Here is a 24,140-nt window from a genome sequence, read left to right as displayed (position 1 = left end):
GCCAGCCTGAATCAGTTCTACCCCCTGCCACCAGCTGGGGGGGGGGAGGGGGGGGCGCAACTCTCCAGTCACCTCAACAACCTGCCCGCTGAGCTGCCCCCCATCCCCTTCATCTCCTGTTCCCTGGGGCAGAGGCCCCCCAGTGGCCCCTGGCCTGAGGGAGCAGGCTGCTGCCCGGGGGTGGGGAAGGTTCGTGTGCTGCAGGTTCCTGCTCTGGGGGGTGGCAGCACGGCCCTGGCGCCTGTGTCAGGTGCTGTCCGGGTGAGGGGTTCTGGAGGGAGTGTGCTGGGTATTGTGGCCACTTCTGGGCCCGGGCAGCAGTGGCTTGGCACCCCATAACACAGCCTAGCTGGGGCTCGGCTGGTGCTGAAATGCACCCAGCTCTGGGGCGGAGCTGGGGCCGGGCTCACGGGAGCAGTACCTGCCTGGCCCTGGCATGCAGTGAAGGCCTGTAGTGATGAGCAATTAACGCGGGGGCGGGGAGTTGGCACTGCGGAGTCACCCCCATCCCTGGCAGGGCCAGGCCTGGACAATGCGGTGGAGGTCAATTCCCTTCCTACACCCCAGGGCTGACCCCCAGAGATTCCCCCAGTGCAGCAGGGCTGGGGGGTGACTCCCTGTGAGCCCCCAGCACTGTCCCAGGGAGCAAACCCTGAAGGGGGGGATGGCTGCTGTGGCTGGGGGCTGGTTGTCTGGGTGCTGCCAGGCCCCACCCCAAGGAGCCACATGGGGGGTTGTGCCACTTTCCATCCTCCCCCAGCCAGCCTGACCCCCAAACTCTGGACATGGGGGGAAGGGGCAGAAGGCCCCTGGGAGTCCTCTCCTGGCTCCAGCACAGCAGCCTGTGCCCACTCCCCAGAACTGGAGAGGGAACCCAGGAGTCCTGGCTCCCAGATTCAGTGGGAGGGGGGAACGGGGTCTCTAGGGCTGCACTCACAGATTGAAGCGTCCCCCGGGCAGCTCCATAGGAGGTACCAGGATAAATGCGCCTCACCAAGGAAAGAGGCGGCTGCTTCCCACACCGGGAGTCGAACCCGGGGCGCCTGGGTGAAAACCAGGACTCCTGAGCGCTAGACCACGTGGGACAGGGCTGCTGCGGCTCCGGCCTGGGCCCCGGTAGGGGCCGCCGCAGCGCCACCCACTGGGGAAGGAGGGTACTGCACCATTAACCCCTCCCACCCCCAAGGGACAGGCCCCTCCCCATAGCCCCTCGTAGCAGGGAGCACACATGCTCCCAGGCAGCCCTGCTAATCCAGAGTCACTCCGGAGCAGGCTCAAAAGCCAGCCCTGACCCCATTGGAGACACAGGGCAAATCTGCCTGGAACAGGGGCTGAGCGGAGATCACAAACCAGCCAGAACCCAGGAGTCCTGGCCCTGCTCCCGCCCCCCCCAAGACCCCACAGCCATCTCAGAGCCGAGGAGAGAACCCGGGAGTCCGGGCTCCCAGACCTCCCCGCCCCCTCGCTCTAACCACTAGACATCACTCCCCTCCCAGAGCCTGTGGTGTCCTTTCTCCGGGCCAGTTCAGGGTGGCCCAGTCCCCACCGGGCCCCACGGCGGCTGCGGGGGCAGGAGGCTGGTTCGTGCCCAGGGGAGAGGCAGATTTTCTCTTTAACATTTCCAAGGCCTGGACATCTCCGAGCCCCCCACTCCACCCCACCCCACGGGACGAGCACTCCACGCAGCAGGGGCTTCCACGGACCCCACAGCGCAGTGGGGCAGGGGACACAGAGCAGGGCCAGACCCTCCGGCAGGGATGGACGGACGGACACACCAGAGCAGCGATCCCAGTTTATTGACCTGGGCGGTGGCTACAATACACCCAGCTTGGGGGGGGGCGGGGGTGAAAGCCGAGGGGGGGCCTTGGCTGCGCTACCCCTCTCTGGCCAGCAGCTGGCGCTTTCTCTCCAGCAGCGCCCGATACTGCGCCCGCGTGGCCTCGATGTCGCTCTGTAGGCTGGCGATCTCCCCGGCCAGGAGAATCCCTGCGCAGAGACGGGGGTCAGGAGAGGGGGGCTGGAGGGGGGGGAATGGGACCTGCCCCCTCCAGGGGGCGCTGGCTCCCATCGGCCCCAGGGCAGGGACTGGCTGGCTCAGGGGACGGGGAATGGGGCAGGGGCCTGTTCCCTCTGGGGGGCGCCGGCTCCCATCGGCCCCAGGGCAGGGACTGGCTGGCTCAGGGGGGCAGGGAATGGGGCAGGGGCCTGTTCCCTCTGGGGGGCGCCGGCTCCCATCGGCCCCAGGGCGGGGACTGGCTGGCTCAGGGGGGCAGGGAATGGGGCAGGGGCCTGTTCCCTCTGGGGGGCGCCGGCTCCCATCGGCCCCAGGGCGGGGACTGGCTGGCTCAGGGGGGCAGGGAATGGGGCAGGGGCCTGTCCCCTCTGGGGGGTGCCGGCTCCCATCGGCCCCAGGGCAGGGACTGGCTGGCTCAGGGGGGCGGGAAATGGGGCAGGGACTGGCTGACTCAGGGGCAGGGAATGGGGCCCAGGGCCTGTCCCCTCCAGGGGGCGCCAGGTCCCATCGGCCCCAGGGCAGGGACTGGCAGGCTCAAGGGGGCAGGGAATGGGGCCCGGGGCCCAGGGCCTGTCCCCTCCAGGGGGCGCCCTGGACTTACCCTCTTTGAAGCTGCTCTGAGCCTGCCGGAGGCTCTGGGGCACCAGGATCCCGAACCAGGTCAGTGGGTCCCGGGACGAGGCCCCCTTCTGGGAATCGGGTTCGGGGGCTGCCTCCACGGGGGGGCCAGGATCCGCAGTTTTCCCTGGGCCCTTTCGCTGCCGCAAGACTGGGGAGACATTCACCAAAAGGTGTCTCACAACCCCCCCGCAGCTCTGCTGCGCCCCTCACTCCGGACCCGCAGCCCCCTCCTAGCCCTGCCCTGCCGGTGCCCCTCACTCCGGACCCGCAGCCCCCTCCTAGCCCTGCCCTGCCGGTGCCCCTCACTCCGGACCCGCAGCCCCCTCTTAGCCCTGCCCTGCCGGTGCCCCTCACTCCCGACCCGCAGCCCCTGCCCCCCCAGCTCTGCCGGTGCCCCTCACTCCCGACCCGCAGCCCCCTCCTAGCCCTGCCCTGCCGGTGCCCCTCACTCCAGACCCGCAGCCCCCTCTTAGCCCTGCCCTGCCGGTGCCCCTCACTCCCGACCCGCAGCCCCTGCCCCCCCAGCTCTGCCGGTGCCCCTCACTCCCGACCCGCAGCCCCCTCCTAGCCCTGCCCTGCCGGTGCCCCTCACTCCGGACCCGCAGCCCCCTCTTAGCCCTGCCCTGCCGGTGCCCCTCACTCCCGACCCGCAGCCCCTGCCCCCCCAGCTCTGCCGGTGCCCCTCACTCCCGACCCGCAGCCCCCTCCTAGCCCTGCCCTGCCGGTGCCCCTCACTCCCGACCCGCAGCCCCTGCCCCCCCAGCTCTGTCGGTGCCCCTCACTCCCGACCCGCAGCCCCCTCCTAGCCCTGCCCTGCCGGTGCCCCTCACTCCCGACCCGCAGCCCCCTCCTAGCCTGGCCCTGCCGGTGCCATTCACTCCCGACCCGCAGCCCCTGCTAGCCCAGACCTGCCCCCCAGCCCTGCCGGTGCCCCTCACTCCGACCCGCAGCCCCTGCTAGCCCAGCCCTGACCCCCTCCCAGCCCCCCTCACTCCCGACCCGCAGCCCCTGCTAGCCCAGCCCTGACCCCCCCCAGCCCTGCCGGTGCCCCTCACTCCCGACCCGCAGCCCCCTCTTAGCCCTGCCCTGCCGGTGCCCCTCACTCCCGACCCGCAGCCCCCTCCTAGCCCAGCTCTGACGGTGCCCCTCACTCCGACCCGCAGCCCCTGCTAGCCCCGCCCTGCCCCCCAGCTCTGCCGGTGCCCCTCACTCCCGACCCGCAGCCCCTGCTAGCCCAGCCCTGACCCCCTCCCAGCCCCCCTCACTCCCGACCCGCAGCCCCCTGCTAGCCCAGCCCTGACCCCCCCCAGCCCTGCCGGTGCCCCTCACTCCCGACCCGCAGCCCCCTCCTAGCCTGGCCCTGCCAGTGCCCCTCACTCCTGACCTGCAGCCCCCTGCCAGCCCAGCCCTGCCCCCCAGCCCTGCCGGTGCCCCTCACTCCCGACCCGCAGCCCCTGCTAGCCCAGCCCTGACCCCCCCCAGCTCTGTCGGTGCCCCTCACTCCCGACCCGCAGCCCCTGCTAGCCCAGCCCTGGGCTCCCGCTGAAGTTCTTTGTCCATTAATTCACCTTGGTCTTGGGGCCCGATTTCCTCCACGGCCGGTGACCCCTCAGCAGCCTCTGCGGACGGGTCCCCGTCTCCTGGGATCACCTGGAAGGCGACCTGCCCGCTCTCCCCCTCGCTGGAAGGAATAAACCACACCATTGACCCCCTCTCTCGGGCTGGGGAGCCCCCCTGCAGGTCATTCACAGCCTGGCGCGGATGAGGCACCCCCGTCAGAGCCGTTCCAGGCTGGGGGTCAGTTGTTCCCCATGTCCGCTGAGGGCAGGACGAGACGTAAAGGCCCGAAGCCGCAGTCAGGGGGACGGAGGTTCGATATTGGGAGATATTTCAAGCTCGCCCGGTCGTTCAGCTCCGGAACCGGCGCCCACGGGGGCTGTGGGACCCCACTGGAGGGTTTTAAGACCAGGTTGGAGAAACCTCGGTCAGGGCTGGTCTGGGGTGAGTAGGTCCTGCCTCCGCGTAGGGGGCCGGACCCGGTGACCTCCTGGGGTCCCTTCCAGCCCCACGATTCGAGGAGTCTCGTTCCGTGAATTACAGATCGTTGGGGGGGTTTCACCATTTCCGTGCCCAGCGTGAAAGCGGGATTTACACAAGGCTCTAGTCAGGAGGCCAAGTCTGCCGGTGCCCCTTGCTCCTGACCCACAGCCCCCTCTCGCCCGGCCCTGGGCTCCCCTGCAGCCCTGCCGGTGCCCCTCACTCCCGACCCACAGCCCCCTCTCGCCCGGCCCTGGGCTCTCCCCAGCCCTGCCGGTGCCCCTCACTCCTGACCCACAGCCCCCTCTCGCCCGACCCTGGGCTCTCCCCAGCCCTGCCGGTGCCCCTCACTCCCGACCCACAGCCCCCTGTCGCCCGGCCCTGGGCTCTCCCCAGCCCTGCCGGTGCCCCTCACTCCTGACCCACAGCCCCTGCCAGCCCGGCCCTGGGCTCTCCCCAGCCCTGCAGGTGCCCCTCACTCCCGACCCACAGCCCCCTCTCGCCCGGCCCTGGGCTCTCCCCAGCCCTGCCGGTGCCCCTCACTCCCGACCCACAGCCCCTGGTAGCCCGGCCCTGGGCTCTCCCCAGCCCTGCCGGTGCCCCTCACTCCTGACCCACAGCCCCCTCTCGCCCGACCCTGGGCTCTCCCCAGCCCTGCCGGTGCCCCTCACTCCCAACCCACAGCCCCTGCTAGCCCGGCCCTGGGCTCCCCCCAGCCCTGCCGGTGCCCCTCCCTCCCGACCCACAGCCCCCTCTCGACCCACAGCCCCCTCTCGCCCGGCCCTGGGCTCTCCCCAGCCCTGCCGGTGCCCCTCCCTCCCGACCCACAGCCCCCTCTCGACCCACAGCCCTCTCTCGCCCGGCCCTGGGCTCTCCCCAGCCCTGCCGGTGCCCCTCACTCCCAACCCACAGCCCCCTCTCGCCCGGCCCTGGGCTCTCCCCAGCCCTGCCGGTGCCCCTCACTCCCGACCCACAGCCCCCTCTCGACCGGCCCTGGGCTCTCCCCAGCCCTGCCGGTGCCCCTCACTCCCAACCCACAGCCCCCTCTCGCCCGGCCCTGGGCTCCCCTGCAGCCCTGCCGGTGCCCCTCACTCCCGACCCACAGCCCCCTGCTCACCCGGCCCTGGGCTCCCCTGCAGCCCTGCCGGTGCCCCTCACTCCCGACCCACAGCCCCCTGCTTACCCGGTCCTGGGCTCCCCCCATCCCTGCCGGTGCCCCTCACTCCCAACCCGCAGCCCCCTGTTCACCCGGTCCTGCCCCACCCCAAGCCCTGCCGGTGCCCCTCCCTCCCGACCCGCAGCCCCCTGCTCTTACCTGGCGCACACCCGGACCAGCGGCTCCATGTGGGCCCCGTACTGCAGGGCAGAGACCGACTTGCAGCCCATGGCGAAGCGGGACTTAGAGAGCGAGAACCAGCCCTGCATGGAGGGACACAAGGGGGGTGTCAGAGGCTGCTGGGGGGGGGGACACTCCCCAAAGGGGCTGCACTGCCCCAGAGACCCCACCCCACCCCCAGGCTGACGGGGCTGCAGCTTGGCCAGGCCAGTGGGTGCAGGAGGGGGCCTGGGGAGCACGGTGGGTGTTCAGAAGGTGAGCAGTGTGGGAAAGGGGGACCCCAGGGGCGGTGGGGGGGCCCTGGGGGGAGGGAAGTGAGGCCTGGGGGCAGTAGGGGGGGCCTGAGGGGTAAGAATGGGGGGGCCGGGGGCAGTAGAGGAGCTGGGGGGCAAGAAGGGGTCTGGGGGCAGTAGGGGGGGCCCGAGGGGTAAGAAGGGGGGCTGGGGGCAGTAAGTGGGGCCTGGGGAGGCAAGATGGGGGGCCGGGGCAGTAGGGGGGGCCCGAGGTGTAAGTAGGGGGGGCCCATCCAATTCCCCTCCCGCTCCACCTGCTCCACGCAGCTGTTGAATTCGTCCCTCTTGCCCTGCAACGTCTCCAGCGCCCCCAGCAGGTGGAGCAGCCGCTCGTCCAGCTCCCGGCGCAGCGCCAGCTCGGCCATCGGCCTGGGGCAGAACCGGGTCAGAACCGGAGCCTCGGGCCGGGGATCCGCCCCCCCAATACCTGCCCCCTGGCACCGCCCCCCCTCAGGCCCTTCGCCTCCGCCACCTGCCCCCCCAATACCTGCCCCCTGGCACCGCCCCCCCTCAGGCTCTTCGCCCCCGCCACCTGCCCCCCCAATACCTGCCCCCTGGCACCGCCCCCCCTCAGGCCCTTCGCCCCCGCCACCTGCCCCCCCAATACCTGCCCCCTGGCACCGCCCCCCCTCGGGCCCTTCGCCCCCGCCACCTGCCCCCCCAATACCTGCCCCCTGGCACCGCCCCCCCTCGGGCCCTTCGCCCCCGCCACCTGCCCCCCCAATACCTGCCCCCTGGCACCGCCCCCCCTCGGGCCCTTCGCCCCCGCCACCTGCCCCCCCAATACCTGCCCCCTGGCACCGCCCCCCCTCGGGCCCTTCGCCCCCGCCACCTGCCCCCCCAATACCTGCCCCCTGGCACCGCCCCCCCTCGGGCCCTTCGCCCCCGCCACCTGCCCCCCCAATACCTGCCCCCTGGCACCGCCCCCCCTCGGGCCCTTCGCCTGGATCCACCCCCCCACTGACCCCCCTCAGGCCCTTCCCCCACCACCTGCCCCCCTGGCACCGCCCCCCGCCACCTGTCCCCTGGATCCAGACCCCCATTGACCCCCCCTCAGGCCCTTCGCCCCCACCACCTGCCCCCCAATACCTGCCCCCTGGCACCGCCCCCCCTCAGGCCCTTCCCCTGGCACCGCCCCCCACTGACCCCCCCTCGGTCCCTCCCCCTGGCACCGCCCCCCCCTCGGCCCTTCCCCCCAGGCGCGCCCCCACCTGGCTCCTCCAGCACCTACCCCGGACCAAGCGATCCCGGCTGTTCCCCCCCCGCCCGAGCACATGACCTTGGAAACCAGCCAATCCCGGCTTCCCAGTGGGGCGGAGCCTCCCCAATGTTCTCCAATCAGAGCTAAGGGCTTGGGCGAGACGCTCCAATCACCCTCCAGAGAAGGCCGGGAGAAGCCGCTGATTGGACAGAGCTGTTTCCCCCATGCGAAAACGAAGCGGCGGCCATATTGGTTAAGGGCAAGCGCGGCGCCGTCCCGTCTCGCCGCCATGTTTGTAAAGGGTAAACCTGCCCCGTCCCCTTCGGCCGCCATCTTTGCGAGGGGCAACGGGGGGGGGGGAGACGGACTGCACCACGTGACTCTCTCCCCAGAATGGGCCGCCATCTTTGTGAGGGGCAACGGGGGGAGGGGGCACTGTACCACGTGACTCTCTCCCCACCATGGGCCGCCATCTTTGTGAGGGGCAAAACATCGCCCTGGCCCAGTTGAGCATCCCGCTCTCTGATAGGCCGGGCAGCCTGGGCCAATGAGAGGCCCTGGTGTTGGGCGGCCGGGTCGCCCACGTGCTGTGGGGACAGAGCTGCGGATCGCCGGGAGTTGCCAGCATGGTAGGGGGCGAATTGGGTTTGTTATTGTAGGGTCGCCTGAGAGGGGGAGGGGCCCGGGGGCTGGTACCCTGTTCCCTGGGGGAGGGGGGCAATAGGGAGCTGGGTTAGTGACTGTAGGGGGGCCTGCGGGGCGGGGCAGAGGCGGGCACCCCCGGGGGGCGGGGGGGGGTCCTGGGCTGGTTATTGTAGGGTCTCCTGGGTGCGGGAGGGGGTTGGGGGAGCAGCTCCCCCCCTTGGGGCTTGTGGGCGATTGGTGCTGGGACTCTCGGGCTTTGTTATTGTAGGGTCGCCTCTGTCTGCGCGGGGCCCCCGGGGAGCGGGGCGAGGCCTGGCGCTGTTGTGGTAGGGTCGGCATGTGGGGCGGGAGGGGGAAACTCCCTGCGCCCCCCCCCCCCCGGGCTCTGTGTTAACTCCCCCCCGTGTGCCGCCCAGCTGCGCCGCGAGGCCCGGCAGCGCCGGGAGTATCTGCACCGGCGGGCGCAGGAGGACCGGACCCGCGCCACCGAGACCAAGAAGGAGCAACTCAGGCGGGCGCTGGAGGGTAACGGACCCCCCCCCCCCGCGGTGCCCCTCCCTCTCCCCCTCCCCCCCCCGCGGTGCCCCTCCCTCTCCCCCTCCCTCCCCGCGGTGCCCCTCCCTCCCGACCTGCAGCCCCTCCCTCTTCCCCCCTGCCCCTCCCTCCCGACCCACAGCTCCCTCTTTCCCCTCCCCCCCCGCGTACCCCTCCCTCCCGACCCACAACTCCCTCTTTCCCCTCCCCCCCGTGCCCCTCACTCCCGACCCGCAGCCCCCTCCCTCCCCCCCGTGCCCCTCACTCCCGACCTGCAGCCCCCTCCCTCCCCCCCCCCGTGCCCCTCACTCCCGACCTGCAGCCCCCTCCCTCCCCCCCCCCCGTGCCCCTCACTCCCGACCTGCAGCCCCCGGCGCCCTTCGCTCCCGACCCGCAGCCCCCTCCTCTCCCCGCAACCAGTGCCCCTCACTCCTGACCCGCAGCCCCCTGCCAGCCCAGCCCTGGGCTCCCCTCTCCTGCTCTGCCGTGGCCTGAGGGTTGTGACTCGGTGCCCTGGAGGATGGAGGAGGGGCTGGTTTGGGGCAGGAGGACTGGGGTGGGGGACTTTGAGCGGGAGGGGGGAGACCTGCGAGAGGGGGGTTGTCTGGAATCTCACTCTCTGACTCCCCCGGCAGAGAATCGGCTGCTGCCCTCGGAGCTGCGCCGGGAGGCTCTGGCGCTTCAGAAGTCCATTGAGTTTGATGACCAGGGAGCAGAAGGTGAGTTTGGGGGCCGGGGGAGGGGAGGTTCAGGGAGTTTGGTGCCTCCCCTCCCTCAGGCGAGGAACCCCCCCACTCCCCCAACACCCTTGGTCAACATTGTCCTGTGTCCTTCCTGACTCTCCGCTGCCCTGAAACATGAGAGTGGGCCACCCCCATTTGGGCTCACAGGGCCCCGTGGGGCCAGATGAAGCCCGCACCCCCCCCCCCCGCCCTGCAGCCAAGATGCCTTTCCCCCAGTGAGTGACAGCCCCATAGACCCGTTATCATGGCCCGCTCACTTGTTGGAATGGGTGGAGCAGAATCTGGTGTGTGTGTGTGGGAGGGGTGAGCTGGCCCTGGTCACACCCAGCCGAGCCGTGAGTCCCACGTCCAGTGTGGATAAAAACAGATTGTTGTCGGTTTTTTTAAATTTATACCTGATTTCTGACGTTTTTCTTTTTAAAAATCCGCCTGACATTCTGACCCCTTCTGTTCAGGGCTGGATCTGGCACGGTCAGTTACGTTATATTTAAAAACATATATAGTTAACCGGCAAGAAAGCCCCAGACCGGGGGGTCGTTCCTGGTACCTCCTTCTCCCCCCGTTTGCTCCGCGTCCGTCTATTCACCGAGCTCAGATCAATGGTAGCTTTGCACCAGGTTAAAAAAACAATCAGGAATGCTTGGTTTCCTCTTCCCATCTCTGAATAAAACCTCGGTGGGAGAGGACGAGATCTACTAGCTCTAAAATCCCGAAGCGTTTCAAATCCGGGCGTTTCAAATCCAAGCCATGTTTTAATCAATTCCCACCTCCCTGTATCCAGCCCTTCTAATAGGCTGGGCAGAATGTGATTTTTTTTTTTTTGTAAACATTTCCCCTGATTTGTAGCTCTTTCAATTAGTTGCGCAAAATAATGGTTTTTACTCCTTTTTGTCTCCCCGATTTTGGTCTCTTTAAATCTTCATTTTGGGTTTTAAGCTTTTAAAAATCCTCTCTTTACGTTTTCACTTGTGGAAATTGCTGGGGCGTGAGGCGGGTCGGACAGGGATTATTTAACGATGGCAGAGCCTGATGATCGAAAAGTTAAAGCGTTTGAACTGTTAAAAGAGAAATGGTGAACACCACACGTCCAACCACCCAAAGGAAACAGCCTGAAATCCCGTTCGGATGCCTCCCTCCACCGTGTTTTTCTTCCTTGGCTGACCTGCGTGTTTTGGATCCCGGCGGTGGGCGGTGAAATGGAGATTTACAGACACAAATCAAACCTGCCTGGGCCCGGTTTTAAAGTCGTTTTCTTTCGGGAACGAAAAACCTCCAGGGCTCTTTTGTGTGTTTTTAATCGGATTCTGATTTCCGTCCAGATGGAGTTTGATGGGGATCCCGAGCACAGCGAGGCCGGGAGAAGACTTGGTGGCTAGTCGCTTGTGATAAAATCTGTCACTTCCCCCACCGGGCTGTTGAGGGACCGGCCGCGGGGCAAGAAATTCGCCACTCCCTGGCGGAATTAAAAAATTACCCAACCCCGCCCCCCCCAACTCCGTGTAAATGGGCTAACCGAATTCAGGGCCTGAACGGGGGGGCATGGCCAGCCAGAGGCCACGCCCCCGGCCATTAACCCCTTGCCTCCCGCGGCAGGGCTGGTGACACAGCAGGACGACGAGTATCGCTGGGCTGGCGTGGAGGACCCCAAAGTGATGATCACAACCTCGCGCGACCCCAGCTCCCGCCTCAAGATGTTTGCCAAGGTACAGGGCCTGGGTTTGTTATTGTAGGGTCTCCCGGGGAGCAGTGCTGCTCGGCGGGCTGACGTGGTTATTGTAGGGTCTCCTGGGCACTGGTTTGTTTCTGCAGGGCCTCCCTGGGACTGGGGCTGGTGGGTAGGGCCGACTTTGTTATTGTAGGGTCTCCTAAGGGGGGGGGGGCTGCATTAGGGGCTGTCATCAGGTCTCCTGACATAGGGGGGGCTGGGTGTGGTGGTGTCGGGCCGTTTGGCGGAGGGGCAGGTCTGTTATTGTAGGGTCTTTCTCACCCCCACCCCCCCTCTCTCGGCGGCAGGAGATGAAGCTGGTGGTGCCGGGCGCCCAGCGCATGAACCGGGGGCGACACGAGGTGGGGGCCCTGCTCCGGGCCTGCAAGGCCAACGGCGTCACGGACCTGCTGGTGCTGCATGAACACCGTGGGCAGCCGGGTGAGCCGGGGGGGCGTGCTGGGGGGACTCCCCCCTCCCCCTCTGTCTGGGGCTGCTTGGGGGGGGGGGGAGCTGCTTCCCCTCTGTCAGGAATTCTGAAGGGGTTCCCCCTCCGCTGTTATTTCTGGGGGGTCCCCAAGGCGGAGGGGGGGGCTGCAGGGTCTTTTAGCTGGGAGCTGTGGGGTGGATGAACCGGGGGGGCGGGCAGGGCAGCTCCATCCCAGTCCCCCCACCACTAACCACTGCCCCCTCTCCCCTCCCCCCAGACGGGCTGATCGTCTCTCACCTGCCCTTCGGCCCCACGGCGTTCTTCACCCTCTGCAACGTGGTCATGCGGCACGAAGTCCCCGACATCGGCACCATGTCCGAGGCCACCCCCCACCTGATCTTCCACAACTTCACCTCCCGCCTGGGCCAGCGGGTCAGCCAGGGGCGCCGGGGTCCTTGTTGGGTCTTCTGGGACTGCCCGGGCTGGCTGTGTTATTGTAGGGTCTTCTAGGGACTGGGGCTGCCAGGGGAGGTGGGCGGAGACTGCTTTGACAGTGTAGGGTCTCTGGGGAATGTTTGTGCGCGGTGTGTTTATTGTAGGGTCTCCTGGGGGGCGTTAGAACGATCTGGGGACTGGCTTGTTATTGTAGGGTCTCAATTCACCCCCCCTCCTCTCCCCAACCCAGTGTTTCTCGGTCTCTGCCCCTCAGGTCTGCAGCATTCTCAAGTACCTCTTCCCGGTGCCCAAGGAGGACAGCAAGCGGGTCATCACCTTTGCCAACCAGGACGATTACATCTCCTTCAGGTGCCAGGCTTGCCCCTGGATGCAGCCACTTCTGGGGCGGGCAGCTGGGGAACAGCCACATATAACACCACACGGGGATGGCTGGGCGCAAGGATGCCTGGGTTCTCTCCCAGCTCTGGGAGGGGAATGGGGGCTGGCGGGGGGGGGGGGGGTTGAGAGCCAGGTCCACGCTGGGTGACCTCTTTCTCCTGTGCCCACCGCAGGCATCACGTCTATAAGAAGTTGGACCACCGAAACATCGAGCTGTCTGAGGTGGGACCGCGCTTCGAGATGAAACGTGAGTCACATCTCTGAGGGCCCCTCATAAGAACGTAACGGCCAGACTGGGTCAGACCAAGGGTCCATCTAGCCCAGTGTCCTGTCCTCTGACAATGGCCAGTGCGAGGTGCCCCAGAGGGAATGAACAGAACAGGGAATCATCAAGTGATCCATCCCCTGTCGCCCATTCCCAGCTCCTGGCAAACAGAGGCTGGGACCCCATCCACGCCCAGCCTGGCTAATAGCCATTGATGGACCAATCCTCCATTAAATCATCTAGTTCTTTTCTGAACCCTGTTAGTCTTGGCCTTCACAACATCCTCTGGCAAGGAGTTCCACAGGTTGATTGTGCGTTGTGTGAAGAAATACTTTCTTTTGTTTGTTTTAAACCTGCTGCCTATTCATTTCATTGAGTGACCCCTAGTTCTTGTGTTATGAGCAGGATTTACTTTCTCTGCATCAGTCATGATTTTATAGACCTCGATCATATCCCCCTGCCCCCCCGAATCGTCTTTTTTCCATGTTGAAAGATTAATCTCTCCTCATATGGAAGCCGTTCCAGACCCCTGATCATTTTTGTTGCCCTTTTCTGAACCTTTTCCAATTCCAATCTATCTTTTTTGAGATGGGGCGACCAGATCTGCACACAGTATTCACGGTGTGGGCGTATCATGGATTTATATAGAGGCAATAGGATATTTCCTATCTTATTTCCCCCTTTCTTAACGGTTCCCACCATTCTGTTCGTTTTTTTGACTGCCGCTGCGCGTTGAGTGGATGTTTTTCAGAGACGTCTCAACAGTGACTCCAAGATCTTTCGTGAGTGGTATCAGCTAATTCAGACCCCATCATTGCGTATGTGTAGTTGAGATTCTGTTCGCCGATGTGCGTCAGTTTGCCTTTATCAATATTGAATTTCATCTGCCATTTTGTTGCCCAGTCACTCAGTTTTGTTCGGTCCCTTTGTAACTCTTTGCAGTCTGCTCTTGACTTAACTATCTTGAGTAGTTTTGTATCGTCTGCAAACGTTGCCACCTCCCTGTTTACCCCTTTTTCCAGATTGTTTATGAATATGTTGAATAGGACTGGACCCAGAACAGACCCCTGGGGAGGACACAATTTACTCCCCTCCATTCTGAAAACTGACCATTTATTCCTACCTTTTAACCAGTTACCGATCCATGAGGGGACCTTCCCTCGTATCCCGTGACAGCTCACTTTGCTTAACAGCCTTTGGTGAGGGACCTTGTCAAAAGCTTTCTGAAAATCTAAGTACACTATCTCCACTGGATCCCTCTTGTCCACATGCTTGTTGACCCATCAAAGAATTCTAGTAGATTGGTGAGGCGCGATTTCCCTTTACTAAAACCATGTTGACTCTTTCCCAACAAATTATGTTCATCTCTGTGTCTGATAGTTTGGTTCTTTACTAGAGTTTCAACCAGTTTGCCTGGTACTGAAATCAGGTTTACCAGCCTGTAATTGTCGGGATAATCTCTGGAGCCCTTCACATTAGCTGTCCTCATCATTTAGTACTGAAGCTAATTTAAATGCTAGGTTACATACCATAGTTAGGTCCTGCAGTTTCACATTGGAGTCCTTCAGAACTCTTGGGTGAATGCCATCTGGTCCTGGTGATGTATTACTGTTTAGTTTGTCAATTTGTTCCCAAACCTCTTCTAATGACACCTCAGCCTGGGACAGTTCCTCAGATTTGTCACCTAAAAAGACTCAGGTCTGGGAATCTCCCTCACGTCCTCAGCCGTGAAGACGGCTGCAAAGAATTCATTTCGTTTCTCTGCAATGGCCTTATCGTCCTTGAGTGCTCCTTTAGCACCTCGATCGTCCAGTGGCCCCAGTGGTTTAGTAGCTTCCTGCTTCTGAGGTACTTAAAAACAAATTTGCTGTTACTTTCGGAGTCTTTGGCTACACTTCATTTGCCAGCATTTATGCTCCTTTCTATTTTCCTCACTAGGCTTTAACTTCCGCTTTTTAAAGGAGGCCTTTTGGCCTCTCACTGCTTCTTTTACTTTGTTTAGCCACGGTGGCTCTGGTTTGGTTCTCTTACTAAAGTTGGGGGATACATTTAAGTGGTGCCTCTGTTATGGCGTCTTTAAAAAGTTTCCACACAGCTGGCAGGGATTTCACTGTTGGCGCTGAACCTTTTAATGTCTGTGTCACTAACCTCCTCGTTTTTGTGTGGTTCCCTGTTCTGAAATTAAATGCTACAGTGTTGGGCCGTTCTGGTGTTTTTCCTACCACAGGGATGTTACATTTCATTATATTATGGTCACTATTTCCAAACCGTCCAGCTATATTCACCTCTTGGAGCAGATCCGGTTCTCCACTTAGGACTAAATCAAGAATTGCCTCTTCTCTGGTGGGTTCCAGGACCAGCTGCTCCAAGAAGCAGTCATTTAAGGTGTCAAGAAACTTCATCTCTGCATCCTGGCCTGAGGTGATGGACCCAGTCAGTGTGGGGGTAGTTGAAATCCCCCATTATTATTGAGTTTATTTTTATAGCCTCTCTAATCTCCCTGAGCATTTCATAGTCACTCTCCCGGTACTGGCCAGGTGGTCGGTAATATCCCTCCCGCTCTAGTCTTATTAGTCGAGCACGGAGTTACTGGCCAGAGAGATTTCATGGTACGGTTTGGTTCATTTAAGATTTTGAGTCTACGCTTTCTTTCACATCTAGTGCCACTCCCCGGCACGACTGGTTTTGTCGCCTGGTATTACCGTGTCCCGGTGCTTATCCTCATTCCGCCAAGTTTCTGTGATGCCTGTGCAAGGCACTCTGGTTCAGCCTCCTCTCCCCATCCCGCACACCCAGGAGGGTCCCATTGTCAGTTATTCTCCCCCTCCCCAGCAGTTGCTGACTGACCCAGTCATGGCAGCCCGGGCGGCCAGACACCCCCCAGTGCTGGTTTATAGCTCCCCCCATGCCGGGGAGCTGTGCAGAATCCAAGGGAAACTGAGGCACAAATGGGCATCGTCAATCGATTACAGAAAACGTGTCCCATCCTGCCCCTCGTCCCCTGAGCGATGGGGGTGGGGGGCTCCCCAGCAGCGGGTGCTTCCTGGGGGCACCCCGCTGACCCCCTCGCCCCTCCCTCGTTACAGTGTACATGATTAAGCTGGGCACGCTGGAGCAGGCAGCCACGGCCGACGTGGAGTGGCGCTGGCATCCTTACACCAACACGGCCCGCAAGCGGCAGTTCCTGAGCGCCGACTAAGGGGCAGGCCTGGCCCAGAGCGGCCGCCCCCTCGCGCTCGAACACAGGACATGGGGCCCGTGCAGCCAGAGATCGCAGGGGTGCTCGCTCGGCGCCGGCTGGGAGTTTAACCTGGAGCGGTTTGGAGTCTTGGACTGCAAAGGACCAGAAGGATGCCGACGTCTCCAGCTGTGGTTTCAGGTCCCAGGCCGGCCCATCGGGGTGCTGCCCCGGCCCCGTGGGTATCGCCCTGCGGTGGAGGGGGAAGCACCAGCAGAGCTGTTTTCACATTTTTATTTTTGTAGGGTCTGCTTTAATACACAGCTTGGTTTGACCCTTGGTTTGGTTTCTGCTGCTGTCTGTTCACAGCTGTTCCCATCTTGCCGGGGGTGGGATTTATCCCCATGCCCCCAAGCTGTAGGGCCTAGCTCACAGCGGTGCCCTACTGATTTGGAGGTGGAGTTTGTTACTCTTCTTCCTGTGCCTGGAAGGGAACCCAGGAGTCCTGGCTCCCAGCCTGGTGTCAGTTGATGGCGGTTCGCTCTGTGCCAGGGGGTGATGCTGGGGCCGCGGCTCGGCTCAGTCCATCTGGGGTTGGGGTGGGAGGGGCACAGGCCCTGGCGCCCCACCCCATCCCCCCCTAGAGCCGCGTCCACTCAGCCGGGGGGTCGCGGGGGCCTTTTGGCTTCCCGATGCGGAAGTTATAGCCTGGGGGAGAGACAACAATGAGGGAGGGGCCTTTACCGCTCCATCCCCCGTCCAGACTCCCCAGATCCAAACTGCTGCTGGTTCCCCCCGCCCAGCCCAGGACTCCTGGGTCCCCTCCCTGTGACAGCCCTGGGCTCTCCCCCATCACCTCCTTCATATCCCCAATCAGAGCCGGGGCCTGCCCCACCCCCATCCTGGGGGCTGCCCCCCTACTGTACCCCTCTCCTCACACCCACGTCCTACCAAGACCATTGCCCGGAGAGGGGAGGGGGCTGCAGCCCCTTCCAGGTGAGGCGTCCACGGGCTCGTAGCTGGACATAGACTCAAGGCGGGGGGAGCTGGAGGCTGGCGGAAGAGAAAACAATGAGGCCTCCCTGGCTCCTGTTAGAGCCGCCGCTGAGATGCAGGGCGGCTGGGGAACAACCACACACGAGGCCGCAGAGGGACGGCTCAGCCGGCACTGAGATGCAGCCACCTCTGGGGCGGGGCGGCTGGGGAACAACCACACACAAGGCCGCAGAGGGACGGCTCAGCTGGCACTGAGATGCAGCCACCTCTGGGGTGGGGCGGCTGGGGAACGGCCACACAACACGGCACTGGGCTAGCTCGGCCAGCGCTGAGATGCAGCTGTGGCTGGGGAAAGGCATGGGTGCGAGGCTGTGATGAATGCCGCATGCACTCCCACTGCCAGGGTTTCCCATCCAGGTACCGAACTAGCCTCCCCCTGTTTATCTGTATAAGCCCCGGCCCTCCTCCACCCCACTGCACCCACCCCACTCACCCTTCTTCTGGGGAGACGCCAGAAAACCCTAGAGATGAGATGGAGAAAAATGAATGACAGAAACTGACTCATGTCCTCGTCCCCAACCATCAGCCCCCACTCCCCTCCCAGAGCCGGGGAGAGAACCCAGGAGTCCGGGCTCCCAGCCCCCCCTGCTCTAACCCACCAGCCCCCACTCACCTCCCAGAGCCGGGGAGAGAACCCCGGAGTCCTGGCTCCCAGCCCCGCCCTACTCTAACCCACCAGCCCCCACTCCCCTCCCAGAGCCGGGGAGAGAACCCAGGAGTCCTGAGTCCGAACCCTCCTCCCCACCTGACCTACCGGCCTCGAGCCCCCCTCTGGCTGCGGCTGGCTGGGCAGGGGGTCGCTGGCCCGGGGCGGGGGGCAAGAACTCACCAGGGGTTTCACACTGTGCAGCACGGTCTTCCCATGGCTGGGGCAGGGCGAAGGGGGGCCCCGGGGGCTGGCGTCACCTGGAGTAGAGAGAGGGGCAGGGATCAGCGCATGCCCCCCCCCCGGGCAGCTGGGGGTCCCACCTCCCTAGGTCAGAGCCACCCCAGGACTCTTGAGTCCGAGTCCCCCCCCTTCTGCATCAGAGCCATGGGCCTGGACTCCTGGGTCCCATCCCATTCCCTCCCCCCCAGATCAGACCAATGGTCCCTCCTGGCCCCAGACTCCTGGGTCCCCCCCCAGATCAGATACATGGTCCCAGACTCCTGGGTCCCCTTGCCCTACCTGCGCTGGTGGAGTTGGGGGTGTATTCGCAGCTGGGGCTGGGTGGCAGGCGTTTCACGGGGCTCCCGGGCAGGGAATGGGCCTGCAGCCCCCCGAAGCCGCTGGGGTCGATGGGGGACCACTCGGGGCTGCCCCCGCCAGGCCTGGTCTGCCGGGAGGAGGCCGCCGCCGGCCCGCCCCCCCGGCGGAACTTGTTCACCACCGCGTAGGTGTCAGTCATCTTAGGGGGCAGGTCCGGGGTGGGCTCGGACGGCACCGAGATGCTCCTGGGGGAGGAAGGGGGGTAGCACCAGTGGCGACGGACATGCTCCACCCAAGGCCGAGCCAGGGAGAGAAGTCCGGCTCCCTGCCTCCGCCCGTCCTGTAACCAGTAGCCCTGGGGGGGAGCAGATACTCAGCACAGTCTATTGGAGAGGGGGTGGTTGGGGGGGTCAAAGCAGGGCATTGTGGGGAAAGGAGGGGGGGTGCTCAGAGCTCCCTCCTGGGCTGCAGCTAACGCCCAATGGGGCGTTAACCCTGACCCCTAATGACTACCCATTTCCAGGCTACATTGGCAGCTGCTGCAGTATTAAGGTACCGGCTGCCCCAGAGGTGGCCGCATCCCAGCCTTCCCCGGGGCGGCGTTACGTGCGGCTGCTCCCCCCACTGTCCCGCCCCAGAGGTGGCTGCATCTGGCCGCACACTCACCGTAAGACGCTGCTGTGTTTGCCAAGGGGCGCGGGGTGGCGCAGGGACACGGCGTCGTCGTACAGGGGCAGCTGGTTCTGCAGGGAGAGGAAGGGGTGAGCCGGGGAGGGGGGAGCTGGGGGAGATGTCCCGGCCTGGTGCTGACACCGGCTTTTCGCTTCCTCCCGCAGGAAGTGTGACAACGGGCTGCGGGTGCAGGGCAGTTAACCCTGCCGGTGCCGGAGGGCCGGCCCTGGGGAAGGAACAGAGAGTGCCCCCCCTACAGCCTCCGCCTGGCCCCCCATCCCTCCACGCAGCTGCCCCTCCCCAGATACACCCCTCTGGCCAGCCGGCCCCAGGGCAGGGACTGGCTGGCTCAGGGGGGCGGGGAATGGGGCAGGGGCCTGTCCCGTCTAGGGGGCACCGGCTCCCATTGGCCCCAGGACAGGGACTGGCTGGCTTAGGGGGGCTGGGAATGGGGCTGGGGCCTGTCCCCTCTATGGGGCGCCAGCTCCCATGCCTTTTGTTACCAGCTCACCTATGAGCTAAACCTAAAGCCCTCTGGGCTTCTCCGCTATGGGGCCAGATGGGAGCCGGCACCCCCAGTCCTTTCCTGCTCCACCTTCAGCCCCATGGGGGGGTGGAAATGGGGAAGGGAGGGAAACTGAGTCCCCCCTTGCAAGTCCTGCCCCTCACACCCCTCCTCTACTGCTCCAGCCCCCCCCCCCCCCATGCACCCCAGGTCGCTTCCTTCTCAACTGCTCCAGCCTGCCCCCCCAGCCCTCCCCACACCAATTCCCCCCGTGTGCCCCTCCCCCAAGTGCACCCACTGATTCACACTCTTCCCCCCCCCCAGACCCTTCGGGCCCCCAGGATCCAGATCTCCCCCTCCCCCCCCGCCCCCGTACCGCACAGGCCAACGGAGCTGTTTACTCCAGGGCTGAATCGAAAGGGGAAGGAAGGCGCATGGGACTTCCTCAAGTGGGGGGAGGGGCTAAGGGGGTGGACCTGGGGGGAAATCGGGCTCGGGGTGGAAATCAGAGATGCGGGGATCGGGGCTCGATCGCAGAGTGGGACCATAACCGGGTTAGGGTTAGTGTGTCTGTGCGCCCTCCCCCCCGGAGGGGCCGGGCCCTGCGCCCTGTGGGTCCCTGTGCCCCCTGCTGGAGGGGCCGGGTCCTGCGCTGTGTGTGTGTGTGTGTGTGTGTGTGTGTGTCCCTGGCGCCCCCCGCTGGAGGGGCCGGGCCCTGTGCCCTGTGTGTCCCTTCGCCCTCTGCTGGAGGGGCTGGACCCTGCACCGTGTGGGTCCCTGTGCCCCCTGCTGGAGGGGCCGGGCCCTGCGCCCTGTGTGTCCCTTCGCCCTCTGCTGGAGGGGCTGGACCCTGCACCGTGTGGGTCCCTGTGCCCCCTGTTGGAGGGGCCGGGTCCTGCGCTGTGTGTGTCCCTGGAGGGGCCGGGCCCTGCGCCCTGTGTGTGTGTCCCTGCGTCCCCTGCTGGAGGGGCTGGGCCCTGCGCCCTGTGTGTGTCCCTGCGCCCCCTGCTGGAGGGGACGCGCCCTGCGCCCTGTGTGTGTCCCTGCGCCCCCTGCTGGAGGGGCTGGGCCCTGCGCCCTGTGTGTGTCCCTGCGTCCCCTGCTGGAGGGGCCGGGCCCTGCGCCCTGTGTGTGTGTCCCTGCGCCCCCTGCTGGAGGGGCCGGGCCCTGCGCCCTGTGTGTGTGTCCCTGCGCCCCCTGCTGGAGGGGCCGGGCCCTGCGCCCTGTGTGTGTCCCTGCGTCCCCTGCTGGAGGGGCTGGGCCCTGCGCCCTGTGTGTGTCCCTGCGCCCCCTGCTGGAGGGGACGGGCCCTGCGCCCTGTGTGTGTCCCTGCGCCCCCTGCTGGAGGGGCTGGGCCCTGCGCCCTGTGTTTGTCCCTGCGCCCCCTGCTGGAGGGGACGGGCCCTGCGCCCTGTGTGTGTCCCTGCGCCCCCTGCTGGAGGGGCCGGGCCCTGCGCCCTGTGTGTGTGTCCCTGCGCCCCCTGCTGGAGGGGACGGACCCTGCGCCGTGTGGGTCCCTGTGCCCCCTGCTGGAGGGGACAAGCCCTGCACTGTGTGTCCCTGCAACCCCTGCTGGAGGGGACGGGCCCTGTGCCCTGTGTGTGTCCCTGGCGCCCCCCGCTGGAGGGGACGGGCCCTGTGCCCTGTGTGTGTCCCTGGCGCCCCCCGCTGGAGGGGACTGGCCCTGCGCTCTGTGTGTGTCCCTGCGCCCCCTGCTGGAGGGGACGGGCCCTGTGCCCTGTGTGTGTCCCTGGCGCCCCCCGCTGGAGGGGACGGGCCCTGTGCCCTGTGTGTGTCCCTGGCGCCCCCCGCTGGAGGGGACTGGCCCTGCGCCACGTGGGTCCCTGGCGCCCCCCGCTGGAGGGGCCGGGCCCTGCGCTGTGTGGGTCTCTGGCGCCCCCCGGCTGGAGGGGATGGGTCCTGCGCCGCGTGGGTCCCTGGCGCCCCCCTGCTGGAGGGGATGGGCCCTGCGCCGCGTGGGTCCCTGGCGCCCCCCGGCTGGAGGGGATGGGCCCTGCGCCGTGTGGGTCCCTGGCGCCCCCCGGCTGGAGGGGATGGGCCCTCTCACCTCCTTGAGGTTCTCGTACTTGGCGGTGGCCAGGGCGGAGCGGAACATCTCGGCCACGGCGTGGAACAGGAACTCGTACTGCTCCTGCCAGACAGAGGGGACACGGCCGTGTTAGGGGAGTGGGGGCTCCCAGCGGCCCCAGCCCCACCTCTCCCAGCAGAGGGCGCGGTGTGGGCGTCCGGCAAGGGGAGAACCGGGGGGCTCACCAGCGTCTGGACGGCCGACGGTCTCTGCTTTCTCATCGCTAGGACAATGTCGAAAATGCTGAAATTCGGGGGGATGCTCTGAAAAACAGGAGAAGGCTCGTGAGTCCAGCAGGGGGCAGCCGCGGGTCGGACGCACGCTCACACACACGGACACGTGCGGTACCTGTTGGAGGAGGAGGTGTCTCACGTGCTCCAGGATGCAGATCACGCCGGTCCGGCCACAGCCAGCGCTGCCGGGGGGGGGGGGAGGGGGAGGAAGCAGGAAGGAAATGGGTGAAGAAGAATCCGCTACCACCGCCTCAAATCAAATCCCTCTCGGGGGCAAAGGGGCCCTTCACCCCACACACTGCCTGTGGGCATTCACTCTGAAACCTAACGACTACAGTTTCAACCTTCACGCATCTCTGGTGGGTGTTAACTCTGAGCCCTAATGAATGGAGCGATGATGCGGAACCTCTGGGGTACATTCACTCTGAACCCTAATGGCTACGGCTACAACCTTCGTGCATCGCCAGTGCACGTTCACTCTGAAACCTAATGACCATCTGTAGTAGGCGTTTACTCTGAACTCTGACGGACGGTTAAATGGGGCATCCTGGGTGTCGACAGTGGGATGTTTACCCCAAACCGTAAGGCCTGGGTGAACAACGGGGTGTCATCACACTGGGTATTTGCCCTGGACTTTAATGATGGGTTTCAGCAGACATCATCCACCCAGATGGCTGGATTGTTCACTCTGAAGCCTAATGACTGGCGTTTCACTAAGGTCATGGTTTGTCTCAGCATGGCTATTAGCGGTGAACCCCAATAATTATGTTTTTAAAAGGGGCTATAGCTCATCTCAACAAGGCCGTTAACTCTGAAGCCTAATGATTGTCTTTCAAATGGGGACATAGGTCATTTCAGTATGACCATGACTTCTGAAATATAACAACTGGGATTGAAATAGGGACACCTTGACATGGCCGTTCACGCTGGATCCTAAAACTTGAGGTTTAAATGCGGGTGTGGCGTGTCGAACCGCGACTGTTAACTCGGAACCCTAATGTTTAGTGTTAAATGGGGACTTGATTCGTTTTGACATCGGTGTTAACTCTGGATGCTAATGATCGTTGTATGAGTGGGACTCTGCCCATCTCTGTGCGTTTACTCTGAACCCTACCGCTGGCCATTCAACGACTGCTCTGCACCACTTCTGAGGTTGCAGAAAAGGGGCGGAGCTCATGGCAGGGGAGGCAGTCAGAGGATGGGGTTCGGATTGTGGGAGGGCTTTATTTGAGGGCGGGGCTTAATTTTTTCTAGCAGACCCCTGGCTATGAAGACCACGATCTCTCTCCATCCCGGGTGAGGGGCTAATGAGGCCCCACTGGGTCCTCCCTCCACTCATCCGCTGCTGAGCCCTCCACCCCCCCCCCCAGCACAGCACAGCGCCCCCTACCTGCAGTGCACGCAGATGGGGGCTGAGTCATCCCCCTGTTTCAATCGCACGTGGTCGATCATCTCCAGGAAATGGCTGTAATTGTCGGGGATCCCGCGGTCCGGCCAGGCCACGTACTGGAAATGGGTGAGGGGCCGCTCCTCCTGGGGAGGGAACGGCTGGCATCAGTCCTGCTCCCCATGGCACGGCACCCCCAGCACCTGGTCCTGCCGGGGGGAGAGTGCCCCCTGCCCAGCTCCCGGCCCTGCTCCCCACAGCACAGCATCCCCCAGTGCCCACCTCTGCCGGGGGAGAGCGCCCCCTGCCCAGCCCCCCACAGCACAGCACCCCCCAGTGCCCACCTCTGCCGGGGGAGAGCGCCCCCTGCCCAGCCCCCCACAGCACAGCACCCCCCAGTGCCCACCTCTGCCGGGGGAGAGTGCCCCCTGCCCAGCTCCCGGCCCTGCTCCCCACAGCACAGCACCCCCCAGTGCCCACCTCTGCCGGGGGAGAGTGCCCCCTGCCCAGCCCCCCACAGCACAGCGCCTCCCAGTGCCCACCTCTGCCGGGGGAGAGCACCCCCTGCCCAGCCCCCGGCCCTGCTCCCCACAGCACAGCACCCCCCAGTGCCAGCCCTGCCGGGGGAGAGCGCCCCCTGCCCAGCCCCCACAGCACAGCACCCCCCAGTGCCAGCCCTGCCGGGGGAGAGCGCCCCCTGCCCAGCCCCCCACCCCGCCGCATGGCGCCCCCGCAGCTCACTGACGTTCTGGAAGCCGACGCTCAGCGTGCGGACGATCACGTCCGGATTCAGCTCCTGCTCCTTGATCTGAGAGACAGAGACAAGCTGCTGCAGCAGAGGCTTCAGGGGGCCGACATTGCAGGGTTATGAAGCGCCTTTAGTGTCTCCATAGAGAGGCACCGCTGCAGCCACCTCTGGGTGAGGCGAGGAACAGCTGAGGAATAGCTGCATATAACGCTGCACAGGGACGGATCAGCTGGAGCTGAGATGCAACCACCTCTGGGGCAGGATGGAGTTGCCCAGCAGCAGTTTGGGACAGGAAGTGAAGGGGAGCGGTGTCCCTGTAACCCCTCCCTGGTACCTGGACGATGGAGAAGGGCCCGATCTGCAGCGGTTCTTGGTTCAGCGGCCAGTAGCGTTCACACTTTTTCTAAGGAGGGAAAGTCAGTTCA

The 24,140-nt window shown here is 64.8% G+C and overlaps 3 protein-coding genes across 5 annotated transcripts in view; 1 reads left to right on the top strand and 2 right to left on the bottom strand.

The window, feature by feature from the left end:
- Positions 1-1,778: 1,778 nt before the first annotated feature.
- On the bottom strand, positions 1,779-7,582 carry CCDC115 (coiled-coil domain containing 115). Of its 2 annotated transcripts, none has more exons than XM_054014904.1 (6): positions 7,533-7,582; positions 6,556-6,670; positions 5,988-6,091; positions 4,204-4,316; positions 2,616-2,783; positions 1,779-1,986 (listed from the first exon to the last, which is right to left on the bottom strand). In XM_054014904.1, exons 2-6 carry the CDS (start codon positions 6,664-6,666, stop codon positions 1,874-1,876), a joined length of 609 nt encoding a protein of 202 aa, XP_053870879.1. In that variant the 5' UTR covers positions 6,667-6,670; positions 7,533-7,582; the 3' UTR covers positions 1,779-1,873. The 2 variants fall into 2 exon arrangements, with proteins under 2 accessions (XP_053870879.1, XP_053870878.1); XM_054014903.1 differs by having other exon boundaries at positions 7,513-7,538.
- A 446-nt stretch (positions 7,583-8,028) lies between these two features.
- IMP4 (IMP U3 small nucleolar ribonucleoprotein 4) lies at positions 8,029-16,175 on the top strand. 2 transcript variants are annotated; one of them, XM_054014849.1, is made up of 9 exons: positions 8,029-8,131; positions 8,564-8,672; positions 9,317-9,400; positions 11,018-11,127; positions 11,438-11,570; positions 11,837-11,991; positions 12,269-12,363; positions 12,567-12,640; positions 15,745-16,175. In XM_054014849.1, exons 1-9 carry the CDS (start codon positions 8,129-8,131, stop codon positions 15,855-15,857), a joined length of 876 nt encoding a protein of 291 aa, XP_053870824.1. In that variant the 5' UTR covers positions 8,029-8,128; the 3' UTR covers positions 15,858-16,175. The 2 variants fall into 2 exon arrangements, with proteins under 2 accessions (XP_053870824.1, XP_053870825.1); XM_054014850.1 differs by lacking the exon at positions 8,564-8,672 and having other exon boundaries at positions 8,035-8,131.
- The window catches only part of PTPN18 (protein tyrosine phosphatase non-receptor type 18), a 25,049-nt gene continuing 17,024 nt past the window's right edge, over positions 16,116-24,140 (bottom strand). Inside the window, exons 7-18 of the mRNA XM_054014759.1 lie at positions 24,050-24,118; positions 23,713-23,775; positions 22,971-23,113; positions 21,696-21,762; positions 21,533-21,610; positions 21,327-21,410; positions 18,748-18,824; positions 18,061-18,326; positions 17,722-17,798; positions 17,326-17,353; positions 16,788-16,889; positions 16,116-16,544 (exon numbers count right to left, since the gene is read on the bottom strand). Of these exons, the coding sequence (XP_053870734.1) occupies positions 16,477-16,544; positions 16,788-16,889; positions 17,326-17,353; positions 17,722-17,798; positions 18,061-18,326; positions 18,748-18,824; positions 21,327-21,410; positions 21,533-21,610; positions 21,696-21,762; positions 22,971-23,113; positions 23,713-23,775; positions 24,050-24,118 (1,122 nt within the window). The 3' untranslated portion in view covers positions 16,116-16,476. The remainder of the gene's footprint in view (positions 16,545-16,787; positions 16,890-17,325; positions 17,354-17,721; positions 17,799-18,060; positions 18,327-18,747; positions 18,825-21,326; positions 21,411-21,532; positions 21,611-21,695; positions 21,763-22,970; positions 23,114-23,712; positions 23,776-24,049; positions 24,119-24,140) is intronic.

This window comes from Malaclemys terrapin, assembly GCF_027887155.1.
Source record: "Malaclemys terrapin pileata isolate rMalTer1 chromosome 20 unlocalized genomic scaffold, rMalTer1.hap1 SUPER_20_unloc_1, whole genome shotgun sequence".
NCBI classification, from domain to species: domain Eukaryota; kingdom Metazoa; phylum Chordata; order Testudines; family Emydidae; genus Malaclemys; species Malaclemys terrapin.
This window is presented reverse-complemented; position numbering and strand designations above follow the sequence as displayed.